Here is a 26365-nt window from a genome sequence, read left to right as displayed (position 1 = left end):
TCGGATGCATGTGCCCCCCCCACTCCAGAAGTGTGTGTAAATTCCCTAAAAACACCCACAATGCCCATAATAAGCCAAACACTTTTACTAATAGCATAACCTAAACCACTCAACAGGCTGTCCAGAGAGGTTGACCCATTTGCTTGCTACCACCACTGACAGTCAAAATGAGTAATGAGTATGACCCAGGCAGCAGAGACTGGGACACCATTCATTTTCTTCCTGCCAGGAAGCCTCCCTAGCCTGAGATACAAACCACCATGTGAAATCCTGGAGAGCTTAAAGAACGACCTCCTATGTGCCCTTCAAATGCCAGTTCTCAGGGATGCCATGGTTTAGGGACTACAACAGATGTGTGCAGTGATTTCTTTCAATTAGCCCATCCCATGTCCAGAAACATGAACCAGATGCAGCCCAGGGCAGTGAGAAGCCATGGACATGTCATCTGGAGGTTGGGGTGAGCCATTTGCTACTGACCTAATTCAAAGGTCCTTCACTGAGTCCTGACTGGAATTGGTGATGGTGGGTTGGTCACAAGTGCAAACTAAGAGAATTCCCTGATGTCTAATGCGTCCTTATGCAAAGCCAGAAAAGGAAAGAAGGAGTTACGATTTCTCAAGGCTTTTGCCCACGCCCAGGTCCTTCTCTTCCTTACATTGTGACCTGGCATGTCCCTTCATCTCCATGGATCCTGATTCTCTATTAGGAAAATTGGCTACCAGAGCATCACTTCCTCCAGGGTACCTGGGTGCATGGGGTCTAGCAATGCCATTTGAGTGCCCAGAGCACCTCCTAAGGAAGGTCACAAAGGCAGCAGAAAATGGCAGCAGAGCAAGGACACAATGAAGGACTAGAATATGGTCAGGGCACCACCTGGCCTTCCCAGACTTAAAAGAGCTTTCTTTTCAACCTAGAGAACAGAGAAGATGGCCCTCTGTGTAGCTTTTGTTCTTTTGGTGGCTATGTTCTGCCCTGCTGTCCTCTGCCAACCAGATGGCACATTGGGAAAGGAAACCAAAGTCCAGAAAGACCAAAATAATGGGACACAAGTGGACAGTCTAACCCTGGCCTCCATCAACACTGACTTTGCCTTCAGCCTCTACAAGGAGCTGGCTTTGAAGAATCCAGATAAAAACATCGTCTTCTCCCCGTTCAGCATCTCATTTGCCTTGGCTGTCCTGTCCCTGGGAGCAAGCAGCAACACCCTGAAAGAGATTCTGAGAGGTCTCAAGTTCAATCTCACAGAGACCCCTGAGGCAGACATCCAAAGGGGCTTTGGGCACCTCCTCCACATGCTCAGCCAGCCAGGGGACCAGGTGCAGATCAGCACAGGCAGTTCCATATTTGTTGAAAAGCGCCTACCAATCCTGGCAGAGTTCAAGGAGAAGGCAAGGGCCCTGTACCAGGCCGAGGCCTCCTCGACTGACTTCCAGCAGCCTCATGAGGCCAAGAAGCTCATCAATGATTATGTGAGCAAACAGACCCATGGGAAGATCAAGGAACTGATCTCAGACCTGGATGACAGTGCATTAATGGTGTTGGTGAATTACATCTATTTTAAAGGTGAGGATGGCCCTGGTCGGGCATGGAGGGAAAAGATGTTGACTGGGTACCTTGTTTCTTTACACTGACCACTTGAAATAAGGTGCTTGTGGCCTTGTAGACATGGGTGCCTAACTTGCTATTACTAGCAGACCCTACTTATTCTTATGGATCTTCTGGATATAGCTGTGGTTCCTGGTACTTACTCCACAATATAACTTAGCTCTCAATTTAAGAGGGCTGAATTTGGCTGTGATTTAAACTTACTGACTAGCAGAATGCATAGCTCAGGTGTTCAGGCCTACCTGAGTATACAGAAGCCATGGTTTCTCCCTGCAGAAACAGTGTCTTAGTGTCCTATTGCTGTGAAGAGACCCCATGAACACAGCAACTCTATTGAAAGAAAACATTTAATTAGGATGGCTCTCTTAAAGTTCAGAGGTTCAGTCCATTGTCATCATGGTGGGACTGGCAGTATGCAGGCCAACATGGCACCGTGGAGGTATCTGAGAGTCCTATATCTTGCAGGCAACAGGAGGTAGTCTGAGACTCAGGCCAGTACCTTCAGTATTTATGAGCCCTCAAAGCCTGGCTCCACAGTAACACACATCCTCCAATAAGCACACCTACTCTAACAAAGGCACGCCTCCTAATAATTCCACTCCCTGTGAACTTATGGGCGCCGATTGCATTGAAAATACCACATAAGAAGTCCCAAATTCAGGCCACTACATTATTTCTAATGTGCTCCTACAAATCATCTCTAGAGAACCTCCATCTTTAAGAGGATACAGGTGGTGTGAGGACTTCTTGATCTAAAGAGCCTGGCTACCCCACTTGTGAGGGGAAAACAGCATGGCTGACAATAATTGAAGTGCCCTGTGAGCAGCTTCTGTTCAGGACCTCTCCCATGAGGCTTTTCTGCAATCCTGGAACTGGACATGGAAAAGCAAGGGCTGAAAAGAAGCCATTAGTGGGAGGAAAAGTGTCAGCCAGGCAGTGTTCTGTGTCTAGTGGCTGGATGTTTCATGAAATTTTAGTAGCCCTGTAGCCTGCAGGGTCATACTGCTGAAAGAACATTCCTGGGACAGGGAGTCTGAGGTTTTGGGCAGGAGAGTTGGGAGACTAGGCTAGAATTGCTGTGGGTATGCTTAGTGGGAAGACATCCAGTGCTCACACCCACAAAACCCTGCCTGATAGACCAAGGAGGGAGGCAACAGTTTACAAAATGATGCTTGATAAAAATCTTGATGCGACTAGATCGGGAGTTGGATTTGGGAGTCTGGACTGTGGATAGTCTAGAGCAGAGGAGGCCAGGCTCTGAGACTATAGACAGAACACAATTGGCCATGGACAGAGTAGGATAGGAGGACAGAAGTCCAGGATGGCCCCAGAGAAGCTGTGCTCTGAAGGGGGGGCAGAGTAATGACTGCGGGATTAGACTGCAGAATGCGGCCCTCTCTGCTGGCCACAGGACCCAAGCTCCAAGGCTGCTTGGCTGTGAGGTGGGGATGTATGTTTATGCTACTGGATCATGAGCCCAATAAATTGTCAAAGTTCCAAGTCCTCCAGAGTGTGCTGCAGATAGTTACATGAACTTGGGACATGGGACAAGTCTCAGTAGGATGTCTCTGATTAATCAAGGTGAATATAGCCCATTGGGAATGAGGGCTCATTACCTATGTCTTAGCCAAACAACTATGGGCACTGGTAACCCAGCTTCTGGAAGCTGAAGCTCTCTTGAGCTTCAGTACAAATCCACTCATTGCTCTAGGTTCTGCCTTCCATCAGGAGGTTCACAGTGAAGGGCACCATCTACAGATCATGGTGTGGGGGAACACAGTCTCTCTTGTCCTGTTTCTCCTAAAACCTGTCCCACAAGACATTGCCTTCTAGACTTGAGGAAGAATGGACGCCAACGCTCCCCAGGCTCCAGTGCAGCAGGGTCACTCTCATCTCACGGTTACACAGCCACCTGTAGATCCCTGGCTGTTTTTCAGATATCTCACATAGGGACACTTTGATTTTGAGTTCCCCTTTCCAAACAAAGTCCTTGGATCACTTCTCATTCATAGTTCTACATCTGCCAAGTTTTTTCTAATCTGTATCATGCAACCAGTAAGAGAAACTGTGCTGTTGAAGATGGATTGACTACTGTCAAGACTCAGAAGCTGGGCAGAAATGGGGTGGAGGTGGGGTCTCTCGGGTGATATTACCATCTGACGAACTGCTTCACATTTAGGGAAATGGAAGGCGCCCTTTGACCCTGATTTCACATTTGAGTCTAACTTCTACTTGGACAACAAGAGGTCTGTGAAGGTGCCCATGATGAATCATAAGGACCTGACCACACTCTGTTTCCGGGATGAGGAATTGTCGTCCTATGTGGTGGAGCTGAAGTACAGAGGCAATGCCAGCGCCCTGTTCATCCTCCCTGACCAAGGCAGGATGCAGCAGCTGGAAGACAGCTTACAGCCAGAGACCCTGAAGAAATGGAGGGACTCTCTGAGACCCAGGTGCATATTCACAGGAACCAGTGTTGGTGGCTCCCCATCCTGCTGTCGGCCGGAGGCCCAATGTTCCTGTACCTCTGAGTATCACTAGCACTCAGTGTAATGATGAGAGTGTCACAAGGGGCAGGTGATGTGGCGGTGAATTTCCCTCTGCTGACTCAATAGTTTTGGGCCTGTTTTACTGTCATTTTTGTTGTTCACAAGATGACGCCAGCTAGAGCAAGAGCTGAGGAGTCTTCTGTGTCTGACAGGCTGTAATTACAAGGAATCTTGAATGGGTTTGGAAGGCAGAGGGGAGTGAGGTTGAGATGATATCAGCTCTGAGCATCAGCTCTGCCCTGTGTAGCCATCTCTTCCCCTCACACTCATTCATTCACCACCTACTGTTTGCGAAGTTCTGACTTAGATCTTGACAGCATATCAGAGACTCAAGCACAAAATTTCTCACCCTTGTGGGCTCATCTTGTAATTGAGAGAGAGTGGGGAAACAAATGTAACGAATCAGTGTCTGGTTTGTGAAAAGGTGAGAAGGGGTAAGATTAGGAAAGATGCCCGGCGTTGGTGGCGCACACCTTTAATCCCAGCACTCGGGAGGTAGAGGCAGGCAGATCTGTGAGTTCGAGGCCAGCCTGGTCTCCAGAGCGAGTGCCAGGACAGGTTCCAAAGCTACACAGAGAGATCGTGTCTTGAAAAACCAAAAAAAAAAAAAAAAAAAAAAAAGATTAAGAAAGGGAATTTTCAAGGAAAAGGAAAGTGGGAGTCTGATGCAGTGTGAATTTCAAATAGAAGGATCATTAGATGAAGTCTGGGGTCCACATGACAGGGAAAGGACTACATTTTGTGCATCTCAGAGGAAGAGCTGGCACCAAGACTCATTGCCTGCCCATGTGAACACCCTCAGGCACTGATGGGTAATTAATGCATTAGGGAGAGGAAAGCCATGCGATGTGTGCACAGATTGATAGAGGGCTTCTCTCTGCCGAGAGCACTGTCTGGGAAGAGGTGCCCAGCTATGCTGTGGTTTGAGGGGAACACAGTGCAGTGACTCTGTCCTTTCTCTTTGTCATTCTCAGGAGGATCAATGAGCTCTACCTGCCCAAGTTCTCCACCTCCACTGACTACAGCCTGGAGGGCATCCTTTCACAGCTGGGCATCAGGGAAGTCTTCTCCACACAGGCTGACCTGTCTGGAATCACAGGAGACAAGGACGTGAGAGTCTCTAAGGTAAGCCAAGATGTTAGGAAAAAGCACGCTGGGTATTGTGGTGGATTCCATGGCAGGCAGGGGTGAATGACAATGTGGTGGACAAACATGCCAGGCAAAGAGAGCTTAAGTGAGAAGTTTGTTAGAAAGGAAGGGGGGGAGAAAAGAGACACAAGACACAGAGAGGACACGAGAGAAGAGGGAGACAGGAAAAGTCCTGTCTGCCCCAGGGGAACAACAGAAAAGAGAAAGGGAAAGAGAGAATGGAGAGAGAGGGAAAGAGAGAGAAGAAAGGGAGAGCAGAAAGACAGCTGCAAAGAAAGGATCCAGAAAGATAGCATAAGTGGGTGGGAGACTTTCTTTGAAAGGGGTCCTTAGCACCTGTGCTGACCAGGGTACTGCCTGAATGCTTTCTGCCAGGGGATGGAGGCAGGCCAGCATAATGCCTGACTCCTTACACAAGACATACTGGGTGGTTGTCATTGGTGCCTGAATGTGCATGGTGAAGGCCAGTTGGGAGGGGGGATGGTAAATGTGTGAGAAAGCCTGCATTTCCGAGATTCCCTCCCCCTGAGAGATCGGGATTACAATCTAAATAGTCCTGTTGGATACCATACAGCCAGACATTCCTTTACCCCCTGAATACATCCTCACCCAGGAACCTGGATGGGAAAGAGCCTGTGCTTGGTCTTCAACTATCATGAGCACCAACTTGTACGGTAGTGAGGATGCCACCCACAATGCACTGCAGGAAAAAACACTTCCAGACTCGGCTTCTTCACTGCGCAGCTGGCCTAGTACTTCATGACAGTTACACAGAACATCACCAGTAAAGGAAATAACAAGGGATGAATGCACTCGAGATAAAAAGCTTAAGAATAGGAGAGAGATGTGTTAGGACTTCACACTACTTTCCTAAACACACAGCCTGGCCATGCCTGGTGTCCTGTCCAGTCCCCACTCAGAGCCCTGGGCTCAGATCTGTACCAGCAGGGCATGGCAGTGTGGGAATGAGAAGCCATGCCCTGTGCATTGCTGTTGTATGTCCCAAGGAGGCTGCAGCAGGAGGGATGCTGAAGCCTGCACTGGCTGCCAGCACCCTGGCTGTCCCCTGTGGCTCTCCTGAGAAGCTGGTGTTGAGTAAGGACTGGCGTTGCCTATACCCATCCTCTAGAGTGTCGAGGGTTTGAGGGCAACACAGATTCTCAGAGACTGAGCAGACGCAGGGCATGCCTTACCTCACACCCTGAGCAGAGACTTGGAAACCCCAGGGTGAGAGCTCGTGCAAGGAACAAACAATTACACCAGCAGAATCTCCTCTCCTGCCCTCCTGGTCTCCAGTGAGTGATGTCTTTCTCCTACAGGTGGTCCACAAGGCTGTGCTGGATGTGGCAGAGACGGGCACAGAGGCAGCTGCCGCCACAGGAGTCTTGAAGTTGGGATCGGCTCTGATTTTGAACCCTCTGAAAATGCATTTCAACAGGCCATTCCTGATGATTATCTCTGACACAAACACTCAGACTCTACTCTTTATGGCCAAAATCACAAATCCCAAGCAAAACTAAAACTTTCCAAGTGTTGAGACTTCTTCTCAGGAGCCAGGATCAAACCTATATGGGAGGATCTGTCTGCATGTTTGCTTCCATGCTCGGATTGTCTGTGGCATGCCTGGATTGAACAATAACAGTGACTAACCGTATGACTACCACATACACAATGGCCTGTGGACAGTCAGTGTCAGTCTCCCAGCCCTCTTGGCAGCACTAGCTCATGTTCCTGAAGCTGAAATCTGTCTTTGTGGCCCTTCCCTTCTGCCACTTCTTTATCTGCCTCTACCCATATGCCTGGTCCCTGGCAGGTAGGCTCAACCCTATCTAGGTTTTTGCTATGCCTGCCTTCAGCTTCCACAGCTCTCATGGAATTATGCAAACTTACAGGTGAACCATGTGTCTCTCAGCCCCTGGACACAGAAGGGAACCTGCTACCCTGTGTCTATTCCTAGCATCTGGGGAACACTTGGTACCTAGTTCTTGCCCCCCTTTTTCTCTTCCATTCACTGTCCCGTCAGGTGCTCCTCACCCTTCCCACATCTGGCACAGTGTTGGGGCCTTCATTCTTGCAGCTGCATGGAGCCTGTTTGTCAGATCGGCTCCTTTCTCCCTTCTACATCTCCTTAGGGTAGAGGAGCGTTTCCCTAGTTTCCTAATGATCACACACACACAACAGAAGAACTCCTCCTACCTAACCCAAACTGCAGGTTTGAAGCAAAGGATCAATAAATACAACTGCGTGGAAAGTGGTCAGGCAGTTTCACTCAGCTCCTGTTGGCAGGGGCATGGCCTCTAGTGACAACAGGGTAGTAGAGATTGTCACTCAAAATCTATGACTTGTGTGATGGACCTCTCAACTTATGGTATCATCATTCCCTTTTGGATGAGGAAACTAAGCACCAAAAAGCTTAGTCATTTTTCCATGATTCATGGCTAGACATTTTGACTGGCACAATGTTCTTCAAGTGTTCTGATGCCCGAGGAACAGTCTACACAAAACTGGAGATTTGTGCCCAAGGCATCACCATAGTGGTGGCAGGTAGATCATAAAACAAGGCTCAGGATGCGTCACAGAGAAAACCCACATGAGTGTGGGAATCATGAGACCTTTGTGCTGAGGTCAGAGGAGGATGAGAGTGTGGTCACAGTGGGCTTAGGAAAAGGGCAAACAGTCCTTGGATGGCAAAGAGCCTGGCCCTGTGAGGACCCTCAAATGACTGGGAACCATAGAGAACTCTGCATAGGTGAACCACTGTTCCTGTCTTGGTACCCTGGTAACTCTGGGTGTCTATAAGACAGAACTGCTCTGGGCAAATGTGGGATTGTACTATGGCAGTTTCAGAGAACATCAGGCCACATCTGAGAGGAAAATGGGTTTTTCAGATCAAGGATCAACTGATTTAGTGCCTGGGTAGAAGACAAGAGTGGACCACAGTGAATTTGGGTTGGGGTTGGGTGGTCATGGAGAATCTTAGAGTCCAGAAACACATTCAAACTATAACGCTTCCCTACAAAGCATGATTCTATTTCTTAAAGTAATACTTAACAACAACAAAAAAAACAGGTAGTAGGAGGGAATGGCGAATCTGTAGTTTCATAAGTCAAGCCTATGTTGCCCTACCTATTTGCTGCCCACATTCTATCCATGAGGTACTAGTGATAACTGACACTCTCACAGAAACGTCACCACTGCATTGAAGAGTCTACATGGCTCATTGATGAAAACCTCATGATCATGCAGAGTGCAGCATTGTTTTATGGAAATAAATTATTTTGGGTTATGACTTTGTCCCCATAAATACCCTTTTATCACTGAACATGTAAAGTGAATGGGCCACTAAGTTTCACCTGTTGGGGTTTTATAGAGAACAAAAGTTATAAGAAGAATCTCTATATAGAGAAAGAGATTTGTGGCAATGGCTTACACACTGGGGTCCAATTACTCCAACAATGGCTGTCTACCAAACAAAAGTCCAAAAAGGCAGTAGTTAGTCAGTGTACAATGATAAATGTCTTACCTGATTTTCAGCGTATCCTGGGATCCTGAGGGAATAGGCTTTGATACCAGTGAAGGAGTGGACTTGCCAGTGAGAGCAACAGGCAGAGAGAACAAGCATTCCTCTTTCATGTACTTATAGGTTGCCAGAAGAAAGTGTGGCCTTTATTAAAGGTGGGCCTTCCCACCTCAAAAGATCCAGAGTAAATGTGTCTCTCCCTATTTCAAATTATTATTTAAGAAACATTTCCTGGCAGGAATTGCCTGATGCTTGAGTTTTACTTAACTCCAGATGGAGTCAAGTTGACAATCACAAATCCACCCCTTGTCACCTTGACAATATGTCTCCTTAATTGATGCTTAATTTCTCATTGGAAACAATAAGCAGGTCTTAGCTATGTCTTGCATGTTTTAACTATCACATGTACAACTGCATATATTTATTGTACAGTATATATTTAACATGTCAAAATTATACCTAATGACATAACTATGCTTTATCTGACCACAAATGCATTATTAATTTTATAATAGGCAGTGGAGAGTCATTATTTTAGTATGTCTAAATTGAATATTACATCCACTTGTATTCTCTGAATTGATGTTACATTGCATGATAAAGAAATTGAGGAAAGAAAACACAAATATGTTTACAAACACATTCTTAACAAAAAATGACAGAAACACTCATGTTAGTTATAACCCTCATTTCTGGAACTGGTCACAGAGCATTCACTTGTATTTATAACTATGTTACTCCACCACCTACTCTGTATTTCCTGCACAATCAACAAGCACCTCACCTGTTCTTTCTTCTTTCCTAGAGAAGTGACCCATGCCTTCATGCCCTTTGTCATACTGTCTGGACTAGATTGTTATAGTTTCCCTTGACTGTAATGTCAGGACATGATAACAGAAAGAGATGTTCTAAATGATCACATGAACTCCAGACATAATCTTTCTTCCCTACACTATGGAGAAGAAATTCAATCCTGTTTGGTTATCTGGACCAATCATTCCACTTATCTCAGTTATTCCATTCTTAGACTGTTGGATAAAAGCTATTAGAAACCCAAAGTGGCTAGGTAGAGGTCTGAGTTTTCAGTTAAGTAGAATGTTTTATCTCATGGCAGAGGCAATCCAGCCTCTAGAACCAAAATTTCTAGGCCAGCAAAATTTATGTCATGGGAATAGCAATCAAAACTCTTCAGTTGGATCACTAATGGTGACTGTGTGTAGAACCCTTCCCTCTTCATCTCCTCACTCTTGGACCTGGGGTTCTGGTTACAGGAGAAACCATACCATATTTTGGACAATGATTTTATGCAAGCATCGCCTTCTGGAGAATGCTGCCACAGTCCTCCAGACTGTTTTTGCATAATTAGCACTGTAACTGTGTCTTCAAAGGTCAGCTGCTTCAGGGTGGTGGGGGACATGGTAGGATCAGTGGAATCTTACTTCTCAAGCTCTGAAGTGAGTTCCTTGATCAGAAGCAGTACCATGTGGAATAACATGATGGTTGATTAGGTGTGCTATAAGTTCATGATGATGGTTTTGACAGAAGCAGTCCGTGCAGGAAAGGTAAATCCATAACCAGAATAAGTATCTGCTCCAGGGTCTTAGACTGAGACTCTACTGCTTTGAAGAGACACCAGGACCACAGCAACTCTTACAAAGGAAAACATTTCATTGGTCTTTGCTTAAAGTTCAGAGGTTTAGTCCATTATCATCATGGCAGAAAAGCATGGCAACAGGCAGGCAGACACTGTGCTGGACAGGAGCTGAGATTTCTACATCTTGATCTGCAGGCAGCAAAAATGAACTAAAACACTTTCTCCAACCATGCCACACCTACTGCAATAAGACACACCTCCTAATAGTGCCATTCCCTGTGGGCAAAGCATTCAACGGCTTGAGTCACTAGGGAAAACCACCACATCCAGTAAGGACAAACTATTTCTTTTTAGACAAAGAAGTGATATGATGTGGTCAACTCTCCATCAGGTGACTGCCTAGTTATATAGAAAAATGATGCCATTTCTGGGGTTCAGTGTTGAGCTCTGCTGCTGGCAGGTCTGGCACTCAGTGGCAGATAAAGCCAGGTCAGCCTTGCTGACTGGTGGTAAACGTGGTCAAACCCATACATAACCCTCATCTCTATCTCCATGACCACTTTGTTCATGGGCCATGTGCTGGGTGGTCTATGTCAACTTAGCACACAAACAAATCATTAAATCAAAGAAGGAAACATTTTTTTAGAATATGCTTCCATAAGATCTGGCTCTAAGGAAATTTCTTAATTATTTACTGAAGAAGGAGGGCCCAGCTCATTGTGGCTGGTTGCATTCCTGTACTGGTGGTTCTATAGGAAAGAAAACGGAGCAAGTCAGAGCAAGCAAATCAGTAAGCAGCATCCCTCCAGGACCTCTGCATCAGCTCTGTCTCGGGTTCTGTTTAGTTCCTCTCCTAAGTCTATTCAATGATGAACAGCAAGGTAGCAATGTGGAGGAAAAAGAAAAATATACCTTTTCCTTCTGATCTTGCTTTTTGGTAACAGTGTTCTGTCACAGCCTTAGAAAACCCTAAGTAAGACAAGATGGTACCAGCGTGGTGGGGTATAGCTATGACAGACCCACTAGGGTTTGGGGAGGATTGTGGAAGGACTTTGGAACTTTGGGCTAGAAAAGCCCCTGAGTGTTGGGATGTCAGTGCTATATGTTCTGTGGGAACTGGAAGACAAGAATGTGGAGAGCTGTCAGAGGATGGAGGCCTGGCTTGTGATGTTTCAGAGGGAAGTTTAAAGACTCGATTGAGTCCCTGGAGGGGCAAAATGGCAGAAAAGAAAGCAGAATTTCTATGAGAGCAGGGTAGGGATCTTAGAGCTGATTCACTCTGTCTGGACTGAAGGGGAGCTGGGTGACCTTGCCTGAGGTTGCTAACATTTCTGGGAAGGCTGGCATGTCTCCTGGCAAACAGAAATGCACCATGGGTGATCTGCTTCTCTGGTACACAGAGCCCTGCATTTAGGCTTCAGTTGAGATAGCTAAAATTCTCCTTGTTAGGACCAGCACCTCCATTTTGGGGACAGAAAATGGGACCTGACCCCTGCCTGCTGAATGTCTAGCCCCACTGTTGACACAAACCCCACAGCTGTCATCCTGAGTTCAATTCCCAGCAAACACATGATGGCTCACAACCATCCGTTATGAAATCTGGTGTCCTCTTCTGGTGTGCAGATATAAATGGAGGCAGAATGTTGTATACATAATAAATAAATAAAATCTTTTTAAAAAGAAAAAAAGAATGTCACAAATCAAGGTAAGTTTAAAATGCAGGGGTGGGAACCTCAGAGAGGCAGGTGCTTCAAGATGGGGGCCTCTCTACAGGCTCAAGATGTTATCTGCTGACATCCTTAGCTATTGGATTGAAGCTGATTGTCTATAAGTTAATAGACTCTATTGTCACAAGGTTTAGTTCTGACACAGAGGGAGCAGACATGGCTGTTCCAGAGAGAGGCAGCACTTAGCCCAGGTGAAGGTAATTAGGCTCTGTCCTGCAATGTCCCCATCTCTATACAGTACTGCACTCAGATCAGCCAGCCAGGCTCCACAGACACAGATTCCTTTCAGGGGTTTTCCTTCACCAAAAGACAAGGAAGATTCCCTTCAGAAGTCTGATAGCCCAAGAAGGAAAGCAAGTCTCTATTGCAAACATGCCCATTGCTGCCAGACAGGACGGTTACACAGGAGCAGGTGGGATTCTGTCAACATTGAGGCATGTGTTTATTAATGTGTGAGCCTCCCTAAAGAATGGGGGTCATGGACAGAGAGTTGTTGTGTTCTTTTCTAAGGGACTTAGAAAGCACAGGACAAATGCTAGCCATAGCACTACTTGATGAGAAGTAGAGAACGGTCATGCACACTTGTTTTGCTTATAACTCTCCCCCTTTCCACCTAGACAGTTTTTACCTCTGACTTTGCATCTGCATTTGATAAACAGAAGATAGTCCCCGGAGATCCAGGAGGATTGTTCAGAACCCATCTGGGCATTTTCACATCAAGAGGTGGTTCAGCTAGCATGAGCCTCTAAATCCACGTTACAAGAAATCATCCTGTCTGCCCATTTCCAGGATGAGCATAGAGCACAGCTTGTATGTGCCAGCATTTCCTAAGAAGAGGGAGGAGTCACTGGTGGGGATAAATAGACATCAGTTGCAGTGGGGAGAAAATCACGAAAGGCAGGTAGCAACCAGGAACATCAGGACTCAGCGGTGAAAGACACTGGCGGCGGCGGAATCAGCTCTGCAGGTAATGCTAGGATTCCTACCCACTGTGGGGGGAAAAAAAGGAGCCTTCCAAGGACTGAGTGGTACTGGTGTGATGACCTGGAGTCTTAGTGTGGGAGGAGCTGTTCCTGGTTGTATTCAGGGGACAATTCTGGGTTGCATGAAAATCTTCTCTCCAGTCTGGGTCTTCATGTCTATGGAAGATAAGGGTACCATGGGCTATGCTCCTGGAGAGTGAATGGAGCCTGCTCCTTCTGACCATCCACTTCCTGTTAATAACAGGAAGTATTAACTAGTCTGTGTGCTGCTGTTGGACCCATTTTGACACAGGACTGATGCAGAGTCCCTCTGGGGGAGGTGGCAGCCCTGCCATGTTTACAGCTGAGGGTCAGGAGCACTCTTCCCTTGTAGATCCCTTGGCCTAGCAGAGTGGATTCACCCTCAACTAGGGAAGGAAGAAGGCACTAGCTGAGCCACTGAGCCTGGTCTCCTGCTGCACACAGTGAGCAGCCCCTTTCCTCTGGAAACAAACCAGCACGACATATGGTTCAGTGCTTTGCCAAAGAAATGGTGGCAGCAGGCTAAAAGTAAACACTGAGTAAAGGCAGCCAAAGTCCTTGGCTCCTCTGCAGGCATGTGACAGCCCTGGGTACAAGTGGCTTAGCTCCAACACTTCCTCCTCTGCTCCCTCAATTCCCTGTATGCCATTCTATGCTCCTCTTCCAATCCACCATCCCTTGGGCCCCTCCTTCCTCCTTTCCTTACCCCGCCTTCCTTCTATCTACCTGTTCCTTTCTTTCCATCCATTTTCCCACTCTTTCTAAATTTCTCCACCCCTTGTTGTCCTCTCCCCCCTCTTCTTCCTCTCCCTCTCACTCATTTACCAACCACTGTCACCTTTGGACACCTGAACAAATGGACAGAGGGTAAAGGTGGGTGCTCGTATTTACCATAATCGCAAACCTTCAGCTGAAGTCCTTTAGGATACACATGGCCCCCACTCCAGGGGTGTATGGAAGAGATGGGCCTCTAGACATTCCCTACATCGAAACCCCATTTAACCCCATAATAAGCCAGACACTCACCAATAAGGTACCCTGGGATACTCACCAGGCTTCCGATAGATTTCCACCCATTTGCTTCTTACCAAACAGCCATCCCAAGAGCCAAAACAAACTCTGCTCCAGGTGTCAGAGATAAACACCACCCACCTTTCTTCCTACCAGGAGGCTTTCCAAGCCTGAGGTGCAAACCACCATGTGGGTCCCTGGCAGGGATGAAAGGACCTTGTCCTGTTTGTCCTTCCACCACGTGTTTTAAGAGGGTACCAATAATTTGGCACTGCACCAGACATCACCAGGGATGCCTCTCAATTACTCCTCCCCAAGCCCAGCTTCATGCACCAGATTCAGTCAAGGGCCTTACGATTTCCCAGACTTGTCACCAAGAGGCCAGGTCAGGGCCTGTGCTACTTCTGCTCCAAGGTACCTAAGTTCTGTGGTGGTGTGGTTGTGCCCAAAGTAAGAGGAATCACAGCCTTCTAATGAATCCTTCTGCAGAGAGAAGGAGAGAGACATTCTGATCACACAGGGCTGTGCCCATCCTTTTACTTCTCTCCTGGCTTGCTCTGTGAACCTGGCGTGTCCAGGAGCCTCTTTGGATCTTGCTTCTGTGTAAGGAGAACTGGCTACTGCAACAGCACTTCCTCCCATGATGACAACAGGGAGCCCATGATGTGGGTCTGATCTGAGTGGCCAAAGCACCTCCCATGCATGGTCAAGGAGGCATCCAGGGGCAGCAATGCAGCCCTGTGAAAGGACAAGGACATGGTCAGGACACACCGGGCCACCCCAGACTCAAATGATCTTTGCTTTACAGATCAGAGAAGATGGCCCTCCTTGTAACTCTGGGGCTCTTGATGGTGGGAATCTACCCTGCTGTCCTCTGCCAACAAGACAGCTCATTGGGAAGGAACACTGAATTTCAGGAAGATTGGAAAAATGGGACAAAGGTGGACAGTCTAACCCTGGCCTCCATGAACACTGACTTTGCCTTCAGCCTCTACAAGGAGCTGGCTTTGAAGAATCCAGATAAAAACATCGTCTTCTCCCCATTCAGCATCTCATTTGCCTTGGCCTTCCTGTCCCTGGGAGCAAGCAGCAACACCATGGAAGAGATTCTGGAAGGTCTCAAGTTCAATCTCACAGAGACCCCTGAGGCAGACATCCACAGGGGATTTGGGCACCTCCTCCACATGCTCAGCCAGCCAGAGGACCAGGTGCAGATCAGCACAGGCAGCGCCATATTTGTTGAAAAGCATCTGCGGATCCTGGCAGAGTTCAAGGAGAAGGCAAGGGCCCTGTACCAGGCGGAGGCCTCCTTGGCTGACTTCCAGCAGCCTCATGAGACCAAAAAGCTCATCAATGACTATGTGAGCAAACAGACCCAGGGGAAGATCAAGGAACTGATTTCAGACCTGGATATTCAGACAGTGATGGTGCTGGTGAATTACATCTTCTTTAAAGGTGAGGATGGCCACTATTTCAGGGTGGATGGAAAGGATGTTGGCTGGGTACGTTGTATACCTTATGCTGACCACTGGAAAGGAGGGGCTCATGGCCTTGGATACATGGGTGCCTACCTTCTTATTACCAGCAGGCCTTACTTCTGCTTTGATATATATATTTGTGGTTCCTTGTACATGTTGGAAATGAATCCTTAGCTCTACTCTAAGGGGACTAAATTTGGCTGTGACTTAAACTTCCTGACTAACAGAATGCATAGCTTGTGTGCCCAGTCTTACCTGAGTGTGCAGAAGCTGTGGTTTCTCCCTTCAGAGACAGGGTCCCTCAGTCTGCCCACCCCAGCTTTTCTAATGTGCTCCTATAGAAGGTGTCTATCCCTGCTGGAGAGCCTCTGTCTCTAGGAGGGTCCAGGTGGGCTGGGGACTTCTTAACCTAAGGAGTCTGGCTGCCTGAACTTAAAGGGGAAAGTAGCACACTTGACTTATAAGTATTCAAGAGCCCTATGGGTGGTAATTCCTATGCAGGACCCCTCCCTTGAACCATTTCAGAAATGAGCTGGACCTGCAGTGAAAACCAGGATTCTGGAGAAGAGATCAATGAGAGGGAAGTGTCAGCCAGGCAGTGTTCTGTGTTTAGTGTATGGCTGCTTCCTGGAAATTTGCTTTTGTAAAATTGCTATCTCAGCAGCTTGAAGGTCAGAATGCCCAGCCACACTCCGGTGACAGCAAGGCTGATAAGAGTTGGGTGCAAGAGAGTTGAGAGACTCAGCTGGGGATGTATGGGTAAGGTTAGTAGGGGACATCCAGAGACCACACCCTCAATACTCTTCCTGATAGAAATCAGGGAGCAAGGTGACAGCCAAGAGCCTGGTGCCTGACAGAAGTCATGATGTAATCAGAGCTGGGATAGATCTGGGGCTGGATTAAGGAAAGTCCAAGGTAGAGGAAAAGCAGGTTCTGAAACCATGGACAAAAAAATCAAGGTGGCCATGGACAGGTAAAGAATAAAGAAAGGAGGACACAGGACATGAGGACAGAATGGCTGCAGAGCTGCTGTGGGCTGGGAATGCTGGAAGCACAGTGATGGCCTGAAGGTAGAGACTGAAGGGCATGGCTCTCTAGCATCAGGACCCAAGCTCCAAGGCTGCTTGGCTGTGAGGTAGGGATGCATGTTTAGACTGCAGGATCCTGAGCCCAAGCAATTGCTTCAGTACCAAGTCCTGCAGAGTGGGTTGGTAATGGGGACATAACCTAGGAATCTGGGATAAGCCTGAATGGGATATCTGTGCTTTGTGGAGGTGGCCATGGCCCATGTGTGAACTGAAGACATGCAACTCACATATTAGTCCCCAATCTATGGGACCATGGACTGCTCATGGTGTGGGCGAGTTCTGTCTCTCTAGTCCTGTTTCCCCTAAAACCTGTCCCAAAGACATTGCCTTCCAGACATGATTCCTCCTGAGCAAGACAGGATCCCAACTCTCTCCAGGCTTCAGTCCACCACTGTCATCCTCATCTCTCCCTTCCCCACCCCATGCCCAGAACCCTGACTGTTATTCAGGACTCAAGTAGCTGGGCTGTGGTTTCAAGTTCCCTTTCCAAACCAAGCTTGGAGTCTCCTCTCATCTCTAGGAATTTGTCCACCTAACAAGTTTCTTTTTCCAATCCTTCACAGTCTTCTTCTTGTCCAAGTGGAACTCGGATTCAAATGTGTCAAGAGGGTCAAAGGCTGTCTTCCATTTTCCTAAAGATTTGCCACCCCTGAGGGGACACACTGTGCTGTTAAAGAAGGGTTGATTGTTGTCATAACTTAGATTCTGGATACAAATGGGATGGAGATGGGGCTCTCAGGCGATGTTACTATCTGATGACCTCCATCTTTAGGAAAATGGGAGATGGCCTTTGACCCTCTTGATACATTCGAATCCGAGTTTCACTTGGACAATAAAACGACTGTGATGGTGCCCATGATGAACATTGAGGACCTGACCACACCCTACTTCCGGGATGAGGAGCTGTCCTGCTCAGTGGTGGAGCTGAAGTACACAGGCAATGCCAGCGCCCTGTTCATCCTCCCTGACGAGGGCAAGATGCAGCAGCTGGAAGCCAGCTTGCAGCCAGAGACCCTGAGGAGATGGAAGGACTCCCTGAAGCCCAGGTACGTGTCCACAGGAACCAGAGCTGGTGGCTCCCCATCTTGCTGTTGGCCTGAGGCCTAATGTCCCTGTACCTCAGAGTCTCACTCATATCCTGTGAAACGATTGGAGAGTGAGTCAGGACAAGTGGAGTGGAGGTGAATTTCCCTCTGCTGACTGGGTCGTTTGGGGACTGAATTTACTCTTGTTCACAAGATGACATCAGCTGCAGCAGGAGCTGAGGAGTCCTCTGTGTCTAACATGCTGTAATTACAAAGAATCTTGAATGGGTTTGGAAGGCAGAGAGAAGTGAGGTTGAGATGATACCATCTCTGAGCATCAGCTCTGTCCTGTGTAGGCATCTCTTCCCATCATCACATGTTCATTCACCATTAGTGCAATGATGACTTGAAGACCTACTAAGTGCCCAGCTCTGATTTAGACCCTGCGTGGATATCAGTGACTAAAGCACAGTTTTTCTAACCTTGAGAGATCATAATGTGATTGAGGAAGAGTGAGCATGGTCATGAAAATACAATTATTATATGATTAATTAAAAGATGGGGAAAGCTGGGTGGTGGCAGTGCATGCCTTTAATCCTAGCACTAAGGAGTAGAAGTAGGTCCATCTCTGAGTTTGAGGCCAGCCAGATTTACAGAGCTTGCTTCAGGACAGCCAGAGTTACACAGAGAAACCCCCCATCTTGAAGAAAAATGAAAAAGAAAAACAATATATCGAGATCTTTGGGTACCAGCCCCTCAAACTGCTCAGGGTTCAGAAAGAAAGCTTACAGCAGTGTGGGACTTAGAAAGATTTGAAGACAAAATGTATTCTCCACTGTGAGCTTTTCAGCATCAGTTTCTTATTGTTCTGTTCCTACTCTAAAAATCCTACTTCTCATTCCTCCTAGCTTCTTCTTTCAGATTCTTTCATCCTCAAAACCCTTCTCCTACAGGAGCCTTGAAGGGATAATGAAATTACAAGAGTTACCTTCTCACTGGTCACAACAACATTTCTACGATAAGCGATTATGGGGCTGAGTCATTGTCATAGAAACATAAGGTCCCAAGGCCAAAGGAGGAAAACCTTGTCTAGATGGGGTGGGGGCACAAGGCCCAGTGACAACTTTGAGACACAGATCCATTGTTAGTAGACTGGCAAATGAAGAATCGGCATGCTTTTCTTTGTAACCATGGTTGGACATCTGTGGCTATGACCTTGTGCATAGCTGTAAGGTTTCAAACTTATGATCTATTTACAAAGGCCTTTAGTCTAGTTACTTGCTCTGAGGGTAAAAGTTAGCTAATTGTGTGTAGTGAGTCTGAGTAAAGGAACAAAGCAGGTTATTAAGTGTCCATAGCCCCAGTATATATTCTATGTGTCAAAATCATAAAGCTAAATGAAAAGTCATCTTCTAGACCACTCATAGATATATGTGCCCATGGAATGTTTTCATGAGATTAACACACAGGTAGTGAGAGAATACCCAAAGCTATTCTTAGAGAAGAAATGAAGTTCTCAGGAAGAAATGAAGTCACTCATGAGAGAAATTACAGACGGGAGCAACTGGTTTCCACAGCCGGAAACTCCATGGCCTTGCCAAGTGGAGTTCCCTATTAAAGGATCACCCATCTGGTAGGTTGGCCTGTTGAACACTAATGAGCACCTGCTGTATCTCTCATGGCCCCTGACAATAACAGAGAGAGAGAAAGAGAGAGAGAGAGAGAGAGAGAGAGAGAGAGAGAGAGAGAAGAGAGGAAGGAAAGGAGAAAGAAAGAAAGAGTAACAGAAAGAGAGAGAGAAAGAAATAAAGAAGGAAGGAAGGAAGAGAGAGCGAGAGAAAGAAAGAAAGAAAGAAAGAAAGAAAGAAAGAAAGAAAGAAAGAAAGAAAGCTGAGATGTATTGAAGTAAAGAAAGGGAAAGTCCAGGGATAATGATAGCTAGAGTCTGATGCAGTGTTCAGTTTTTAATAGAAGGATCATTAAATGAACTCTGAGGATCCACATCATGGGGGAAGGACTTCATTTTGTGTATCTCAGAGGAAAGCATTCTCTACAGGGGAAGAGCTGGCACCAAGACTCATTGCCTACCCTGTAAACAAGCTCAGGCACTGATGGATAAATAATGCAATAGGGAGAGCAAATGAAGTGGTCTAGGCATGTGTGGAAAGAGGGCTGCTCTCCAGTGAGAGGTGGATTGCATGGCACGTGGAGGCCTTATATACCTTATATGCCCTTTTATTCTCAGGCTGATCAACAAGCTCTATCTGCCCAAGTTCTGCATCTCCACTGACTACAGCCTGGAGAACATCCTTCCACAGCTGGGCATCAGGGAAGTCTTCTCCACACTGGCTGACCTGTCTGGGATCACAGGGGACAAGAACCTGATGGTCTCTCAGGTAGAGTAGGACACACTGGCTGGTTGTCACTGTGGCCTGAATGTGGCTGATGAAAGCCTGCTGTGTGTGTGTGGGGGGGGATGAATGTGTGAAAAAGCCTGCATTTCTGGGATTATCTCATCCTGGGAGAGCTGGATTACAGCCTAGATACTCCTGCTAGATGGTATGCAGACCACCCCGCCCCGCCCCCCATCTCCCCTAAACATAATCTCACCCAGGAGCCCAAGTTCTCACGTGGGAAAGTAACCAACCTGTGCTATGCTGCAGATGCCACCCACAATGCACTGCAGGGTAAAACACTTCCGGCCTCAGCTGCTTCACTGTACAGCTGGAGAGTACCTCCTGACAGGAACACAGAACAGTAGCAGTAGAGGAATTCACAAGGGATGAGTGCATTTGAGATAAAAAAAAATCTTAAAAATGGGAGAGAGATGTTTTAGGACCTCACACTACATTCCTAGACGCACAGCCTGGCCATGCCTGGTGTTCTGTTCTGTCCAGTGCCCACTCAGAGCCCTGGACTCAGATCTGTACCAGCAGGGCATGGCAGTGTGGGAATGAGAAGCCATGCCCTGTGCATTGCTGTTGTATGTCCCAAGGAGGCTGCAACAGAGGGATGCTGAAGCCTGCACTGGCTGCCAGCATCCTGGCTGTCCCCTGTGGGTCTCCTGAGTAGCTGGTGTGGGGTAAGGACTGGCGTTGCCTATGCCCATCCTCTAGAGTGTTGTGGGTTTGAGGGCAACACAGATTCTCAGAGACTGAGCAGACTCAGGGCATGCCTCACCTCACACTCTGAGCAGAGACTTGGAAACCCCAGAGCGAGAGCTTGTGCAAGCAGAATCTCCTCTCCTGCCCTCCTGGTCTCCAGTGAGTGATGTCTTTCTCCTACAGGTGGTCCACAAGGCTGTGCTGGATGTGGCAGAGACGGGCACAGAGGCAGCTGCCGCCACAGGAGTCAGCATCTCCTTTAGGTCTAGAAAATGGTTGCCAATGACTGTGTACTTAGACAGACCGTTCCTGATGATTGTCTTTGACACAAACACTCAGATAGCACTCTTTATGGCCAAAATCACAAATCCTAAGAGGGGCTAAAACTTCACAAATGGTGAGGCTTCTTCCCAGGAGCCAGGGATTAAGCCTGTATGGGGTCTCCATGTGCATTTTGGCTTCCATGCTCTGATTGACCGAAGCATGCCTGGATTGGACAATGACAATTGACTAACTGTATGACTGGTGTAAGGATTCAGGCACTATGCTGGCTGTCCCTGTCACCTGGCAGAATGCAATCAGGCAGTACTCTGGTCAGCCCAGGGTTCCATGAGTACTAGTCTGCATGCAGGCTAAAGGACCCCTTTAAAAGAAAGGTCCCATCCTCTTAAGGTCTCTTGCTGTTCTTTCTGCTCTTACTGCTCTTTCTGTTCTCTCTGCTCTCCTCTCTCTCTGCCCCGTCTCCCTCTTCTTTTCTGTCCTCTCTGCATCTCTCTGTCTCTGTGTCTCTTTACCTCTTTTCTCTTTCCTTCCCCCTCCCTCCTTTTTCTAATAAAACTTCTCACTTAAGCTCTGTCTGCCTGGCATGTTTGTCCCCTGCCTTGGTCACTGTCGCTGGCCAAGGAATCTACCATGGTCCCCCACACAGGACCCACTTCCAGCTTTATCCTAACAGCAACTGGAACATGCACAGGGACCTGTGGACAGTCAGTGTCAGGTTCCCAGTCCTCTTGGAAAAACTGGATCATGTTCCTGAGCCTGGAGTCTGTCTTTGTGGCCCCTCTCTGCTGCCTCTACCCAAAGCCTGGGCAATGGCAAGAAGGCTCAGCCCCTGTCTAGGCTCTGGTTATGTCTGCCTTCAGCTTCCACAACCTTCATGAGAGTATACATGCATATAGGCCAAACACGTGGCCCTCAGCCCCAGGACTGATAAGGGAAACTGCCGCCCTGAGTCTATTTTCAGCATCTGGTACCACTTGGTGCTCAGTTCCTGCCTCACACTTTCCCTCTTCCAACCACTGTCCCTTCGTGCATTCCTGACCCTGCGCATATCTGGCTCAGTGTTGGGAGAGCTTATTCCTGCAGCTGCTTGGAGCCTATTGATCTGATCGGTTCTTTTCCCCCTTCTATACATACTTAGGGCAGGGGAGCCTTTTTCTAGGTTCCCAGTGACCACCGTCACATGACAGATGGACGCTTCCACCTTTCTTAACCAAAATGCAAGGCTTTGAGCAAATGGTCAATGAGTGTATATCTGCACAGAAAAATGGGCAGACACTGTTCACTCAGCAGGGGTGTGGCCTCCAGTGACAACAGCATAGTAGAGATTGTCACTCACTGTCTGTGACTCATCTGATGGACCTCTCACCTTGTGGTATCATCATTCCCTCTCATGGATGAGGAAACTGAGGCACAGAGAACCTTATTCATTTTCCCAGTAGACATTATGACTGGTGAGATGTGCTTCCAAGTGTCCTGATGGCAGAGGAACAGTCTACACAAATCTTGGGTTCTGTGTCCAAGGCATCACTGTGGTGATGGCAGATGGATCATTAAACAAGGCTCTGGATGCTTCACAGAGAGCACTCAGATGAGTCTAATGTGGTCATACATTATTTATGATTTATTAAATCTTTCATGAGGATTCAGAAAACAAAGTCAGCCACACACCTTTAATCCCAGCAGCCAGCAGCTAGGAGGCTGTGGTGCACACCTTTAATCCTAGGACTCAGAATTAAGAGGTAGATGGATCTCGTTGACTTCAAGGCCACCCAGGGATACATGAGAATGAATCAGTCTAAAAGAGTAATTGATCAAATGCCTTTAATCCCAGCAGTAGAGGGTGGTATAAAAGATAAAAACAGGGTCTTCAGTATGCAGTATGAGGGATTTATTCTCCAGCCACAGTGAGGATAGGCAGCAGTTTGAGACTTGGTGAAGAGCTTGTACATGGATCAGCCCTTTCAGAATGAGCTAGAGGTGAGAGCTAGTGGCCGGCTCCTTTGCTTCTCTGATCTTCAGCTTGAATCCCAATATCTGTCTCTGGGTCTTTTATTTATTCATGTTACAGTCTGATGATCATGTGACCTCTGTGTGGAGGTCAGAAGAGGATGAGAAGGTGGTCAGATGACCAGAAAGAATGCTTTGGGGGGGCGGGGAGGCAAAGAACACTGGAGGCATTTCTAAGAATTGTGGTAGGTTTAGAAAAAGGCAGACACTGGATGGCAAAGAGCCTGGCCCTGTGAGGACCCTCAAATGACTGCGAATGACAGGGAGCTCTGGATGAGTGGACCACTGTTCCTGTCTTTGGACCCTGGTAGCTCTGGGTGTCTGTAAGGCAGAGAACTGCTCTGGGCAGATCTGGGATTGTACTATGGCAGTTTCAGGTTAATCAGATGACATCAGAGAAGAGAATGGGTGATTCAGCTAAAGGATCAGCTGATTTAGTGCCTTGGTAGAAGACAAGAGGAGGTCATGGTGAATTGGGGTTGGGGTTCTGGGTGTCCATGGAGAATCTATGAGCCCAGAACCTCAGCCAGAGTGTTGCACGGAGAGGGAAAGTTGTCCATTCAAAATGGGACTTACTTGAGTCTCAAGGCTTCAAAGAACACACACTGAGCAGGTGGACATGTGGTTGCTGAGAATTACAGCCTGGAGGGTCACACACAGGATGCCCTTCCCCAGTGAGCACTGAGGTACCACCCTATAGCTACCACGGATTGATAAGAAGGGACCCATGCATTGAAAGCAGCCATGTCCCAACAATTGCAATTGTCCAACAGTCATTCAAGGCCCTAAAGTGGCCATCTCTTGGATTCCCTGAGCACTGACATGTGTCAGCGGCAATCCTCCATCCTTCCCGGCTTTAGGTCAGTTATCTAAGGAGCCTGGTGCTGAGTACATCTCATGCTGCCTGTGAACTGGTGCAGAAGTTGTTGACAAAGTCTGAGTCCACCTTTTAAGGGATTCTAAGACACAGATATCAAGGTTTCACTGTTCTCCATTCTTGAGGGTTCCCCCGGAATTTGATCACCAAATGTTGCCCTTGTGATGAACCCACTCCAGGAACAGCCTCGGTGTACAATAGAGGTAACAGAATGGGGGGGGGGCAGGGCTTGTTTACAGTAGTGAGTTCAGACACCTGTGCTCCAAACTAAGGCCAGGATAGAGTATCTAAAGGTAACCACACCGAGATGGAGAGTCCCCAAGAGGCAGCCTCTGTGACCTAATGATCTGCAGATCCTCACCAAGTTGTCTTTCCCTAAAACCATCACAACCACTTTCTGGGCCTTCTGAGAGGATGATGAGCTGCCACCCAGTGGCTGCCTATTTTTTGATGTTATTACTGAGGGTCACAGAGCAGACAGTATGTAGAGAGGTGTGTCAGTTAGCCTTTTATCACTGGGACAGCACATCTGAGACAACCCTCTGAGGGAAGCAAAGATTTGGTCGAAATCACTGTTTCAGAGAATTCAGGTCAGGGTCTGCTTATATCTTAACTCTGGCCCTAAGGCAAATTAAGCTTTGTGCATCTAAAGACACTATCAAGAAGATGAGGGCTAGGTACATGGTGAGGTGGGTAAAGTGCTGGTCTCACATGCATGAGGACCAGAGTTCTCTTCCCTAATAGAGAAGTAAAAAAAACAAGTGTGGTCACATGAACTTGTGGTTCCAGCTCTGGGGTGGAGACTGGTGGATCCCTGGGACTCACTGGCCAGCCAATCTAGGTAATTCAGTGAATTCCAGGTCTATGGATAGACCCTATCATATAATCAAGATGAGTGGGGAATGATGTGTGGATGACCTCTGACCTTCTTATGGATATGCTCAGAGATGCACACATAAACTTTACAAATACAGAATCACATAAAGAAAATTTTCAAGGAGAAAGAGAAGAAAGCTGTGGAGATAGCTTAGTGGGAGAAATATATAGCAGCTTAGCTTATTACGTGAAGTGTATGGTCCCAGTACAGTGAGACAGAACAGACAAACACTAGGGAGGGAAGAAATGTCTACTTCTCAGGCATCTGCACCTAGAATTCTGATGAACTCAAGTGGTTGGATAACAAACCCATCCTTCACACTCCAGGAAGGTTGTACACTTATTCTTAATAGATTTACATACTTTCAATAATGTTTAGACCAAGAGTGAGATCATGCCTCCAAATAGTCTGTAGGTACCCACACTCAGGGGACAGCATAATTTACATACTACTTAATGAATGTCAGATTATTTGAAATGTTCTTTCCTAGAAGAGCATAGTAGCTATTTCAATCATAACATGACAAACATTTTGAATTATAGCCCTACCTGTTTGATGCCCACATTCTATCCATGAGGTACTAGTGATAACTGACACTCTCACAGAAACGTCACCACTGTGGTGAAAAGTCTACATGGCTCATTGATGAAAAACTCATGATGGTGCAGAGTTGAACATTCCTTTATGGAAATAAATTATCTTGGGTTATGACTTTGTCCTCATAAATATTCTTTTATCATTGAATATGTGAAGTCAATGGGCCATTAAGTTTCAGCTGTTAAAGTTCTCTTTTTCCCTGGTACTGTAAACTCAATCCAGGTCTTGAATTTGCTGAGCAAGCTCCCTACCTCTGGGCTAACCTCCAGCCCTCTCATGGCTTTTGATGGGAAATCCCTCTAGGCCTGCTCAAAGGGATGCTCAGACTTAAATTCTGAGAGGGGATCAAGAGAGGTAAGGAGAGGGGAAAGAAGGAAAAGCAGAAGAGAAAGAAAGAGGAAGGGAAAGTAAGAGAGAAAATGCTGAAGTGAGGGGCAAGGGGAGAAGAGAGGTCAGGTGGGGAGGACTTAGGAGGGGCCTGGGAAAGAACTGCTGGAGATGAGGCTTGCACACCTGTCATCCCGGCTCTAGAGAGGCTGAGACAGGGAGACCAGGAGTGCCAGGACAGCCTGGGTATGTTAGTTGTTTTCCTTGTTGCTGGGTCACAATACCCAACAGAAGCAATTTGAATGTAAAAGGGTTAATTTCAACTCTTGTGTTCTTGGCAGGACAGTCAGGGTGGAAGGGCAAGTTTCATTCTATGGCTACAGAGGAACTGCCATGACCCATCTGAAGAATCAGGAAACAGAAATCTCGTCAGAACTCAGCCAGTTAAATCCCTCTAGCTCCCAGCTTTAGTAAAGTTAGCCACTGAGTTCCCAAAGCAGTGTCACCAACACGAGGACAAGATTTCAAACCCCTGAGCCTCTGG

The 26365-nt window shown here is 47.2% G+C and overlaps 2 protein-coding genes across 2 annotated transcripts; both read left to right on the top strand.

Moving 5' to 3' along the window:
- Window positions 1-926: 926 nt before the first annotated feature.
- Window positions 927-6823, top strand: LOC118237607 (serine protease inhibitor A3N-like). Its single transcript, XM_035445651.1, has 4 exons — window positions 927-1563; window positions 3785-4058; window positions 5129-5279; window positions 6623-6823. Exons 1-4 carry the CDS (start codon window positions 927-929, stop codon window positions 6821-6823), a joined length of 1263 nt encoding a protein of 420 aa, XP_035301542.1.
- An 8154-nt stretch (window positions 6824-14977) lies between these two features.
- LOC100760187 (serine protease inhibitor A3N-like) lies at window positions 14978-21238 on the top strand. Its single transcript, XM_035445680.1, has 4 exons — window positions 14978-15614; window positions 17498-17771; window positions 19996-20146; window positions 21038-21238. Exons 1-4 carry the CDS (start codon window positions 14978-14980, stop codon window positions 21236-21238), a joined length of 1263 nt encoding a protein of 420 aa, XP_035301571.1.
- Window positions 21239-26365: the final 5127 nt, after the last annotated feature.

Source organism: Cricetulus griseus, chromosome 5 (genome assembly GCF_003668045.3).
Source record: "Cricetulus griseus strain 17A/GY chromosome 5, alternate assembly CriGri-PICRH-1.0, whole genome shotgun sequence".
Classification (NCBI taxonomy): Eukaryota; Metazoa; Chordata; class Mammalia; order Rodentia; family Cricetidae; genus Cricetulus; species Cricetulus griseus.
The sequence above is the reverse complement of the archived record's forward strand: the minus strand, read 5'-3'. Positions and strand labels throughout refer to the sequence as shown.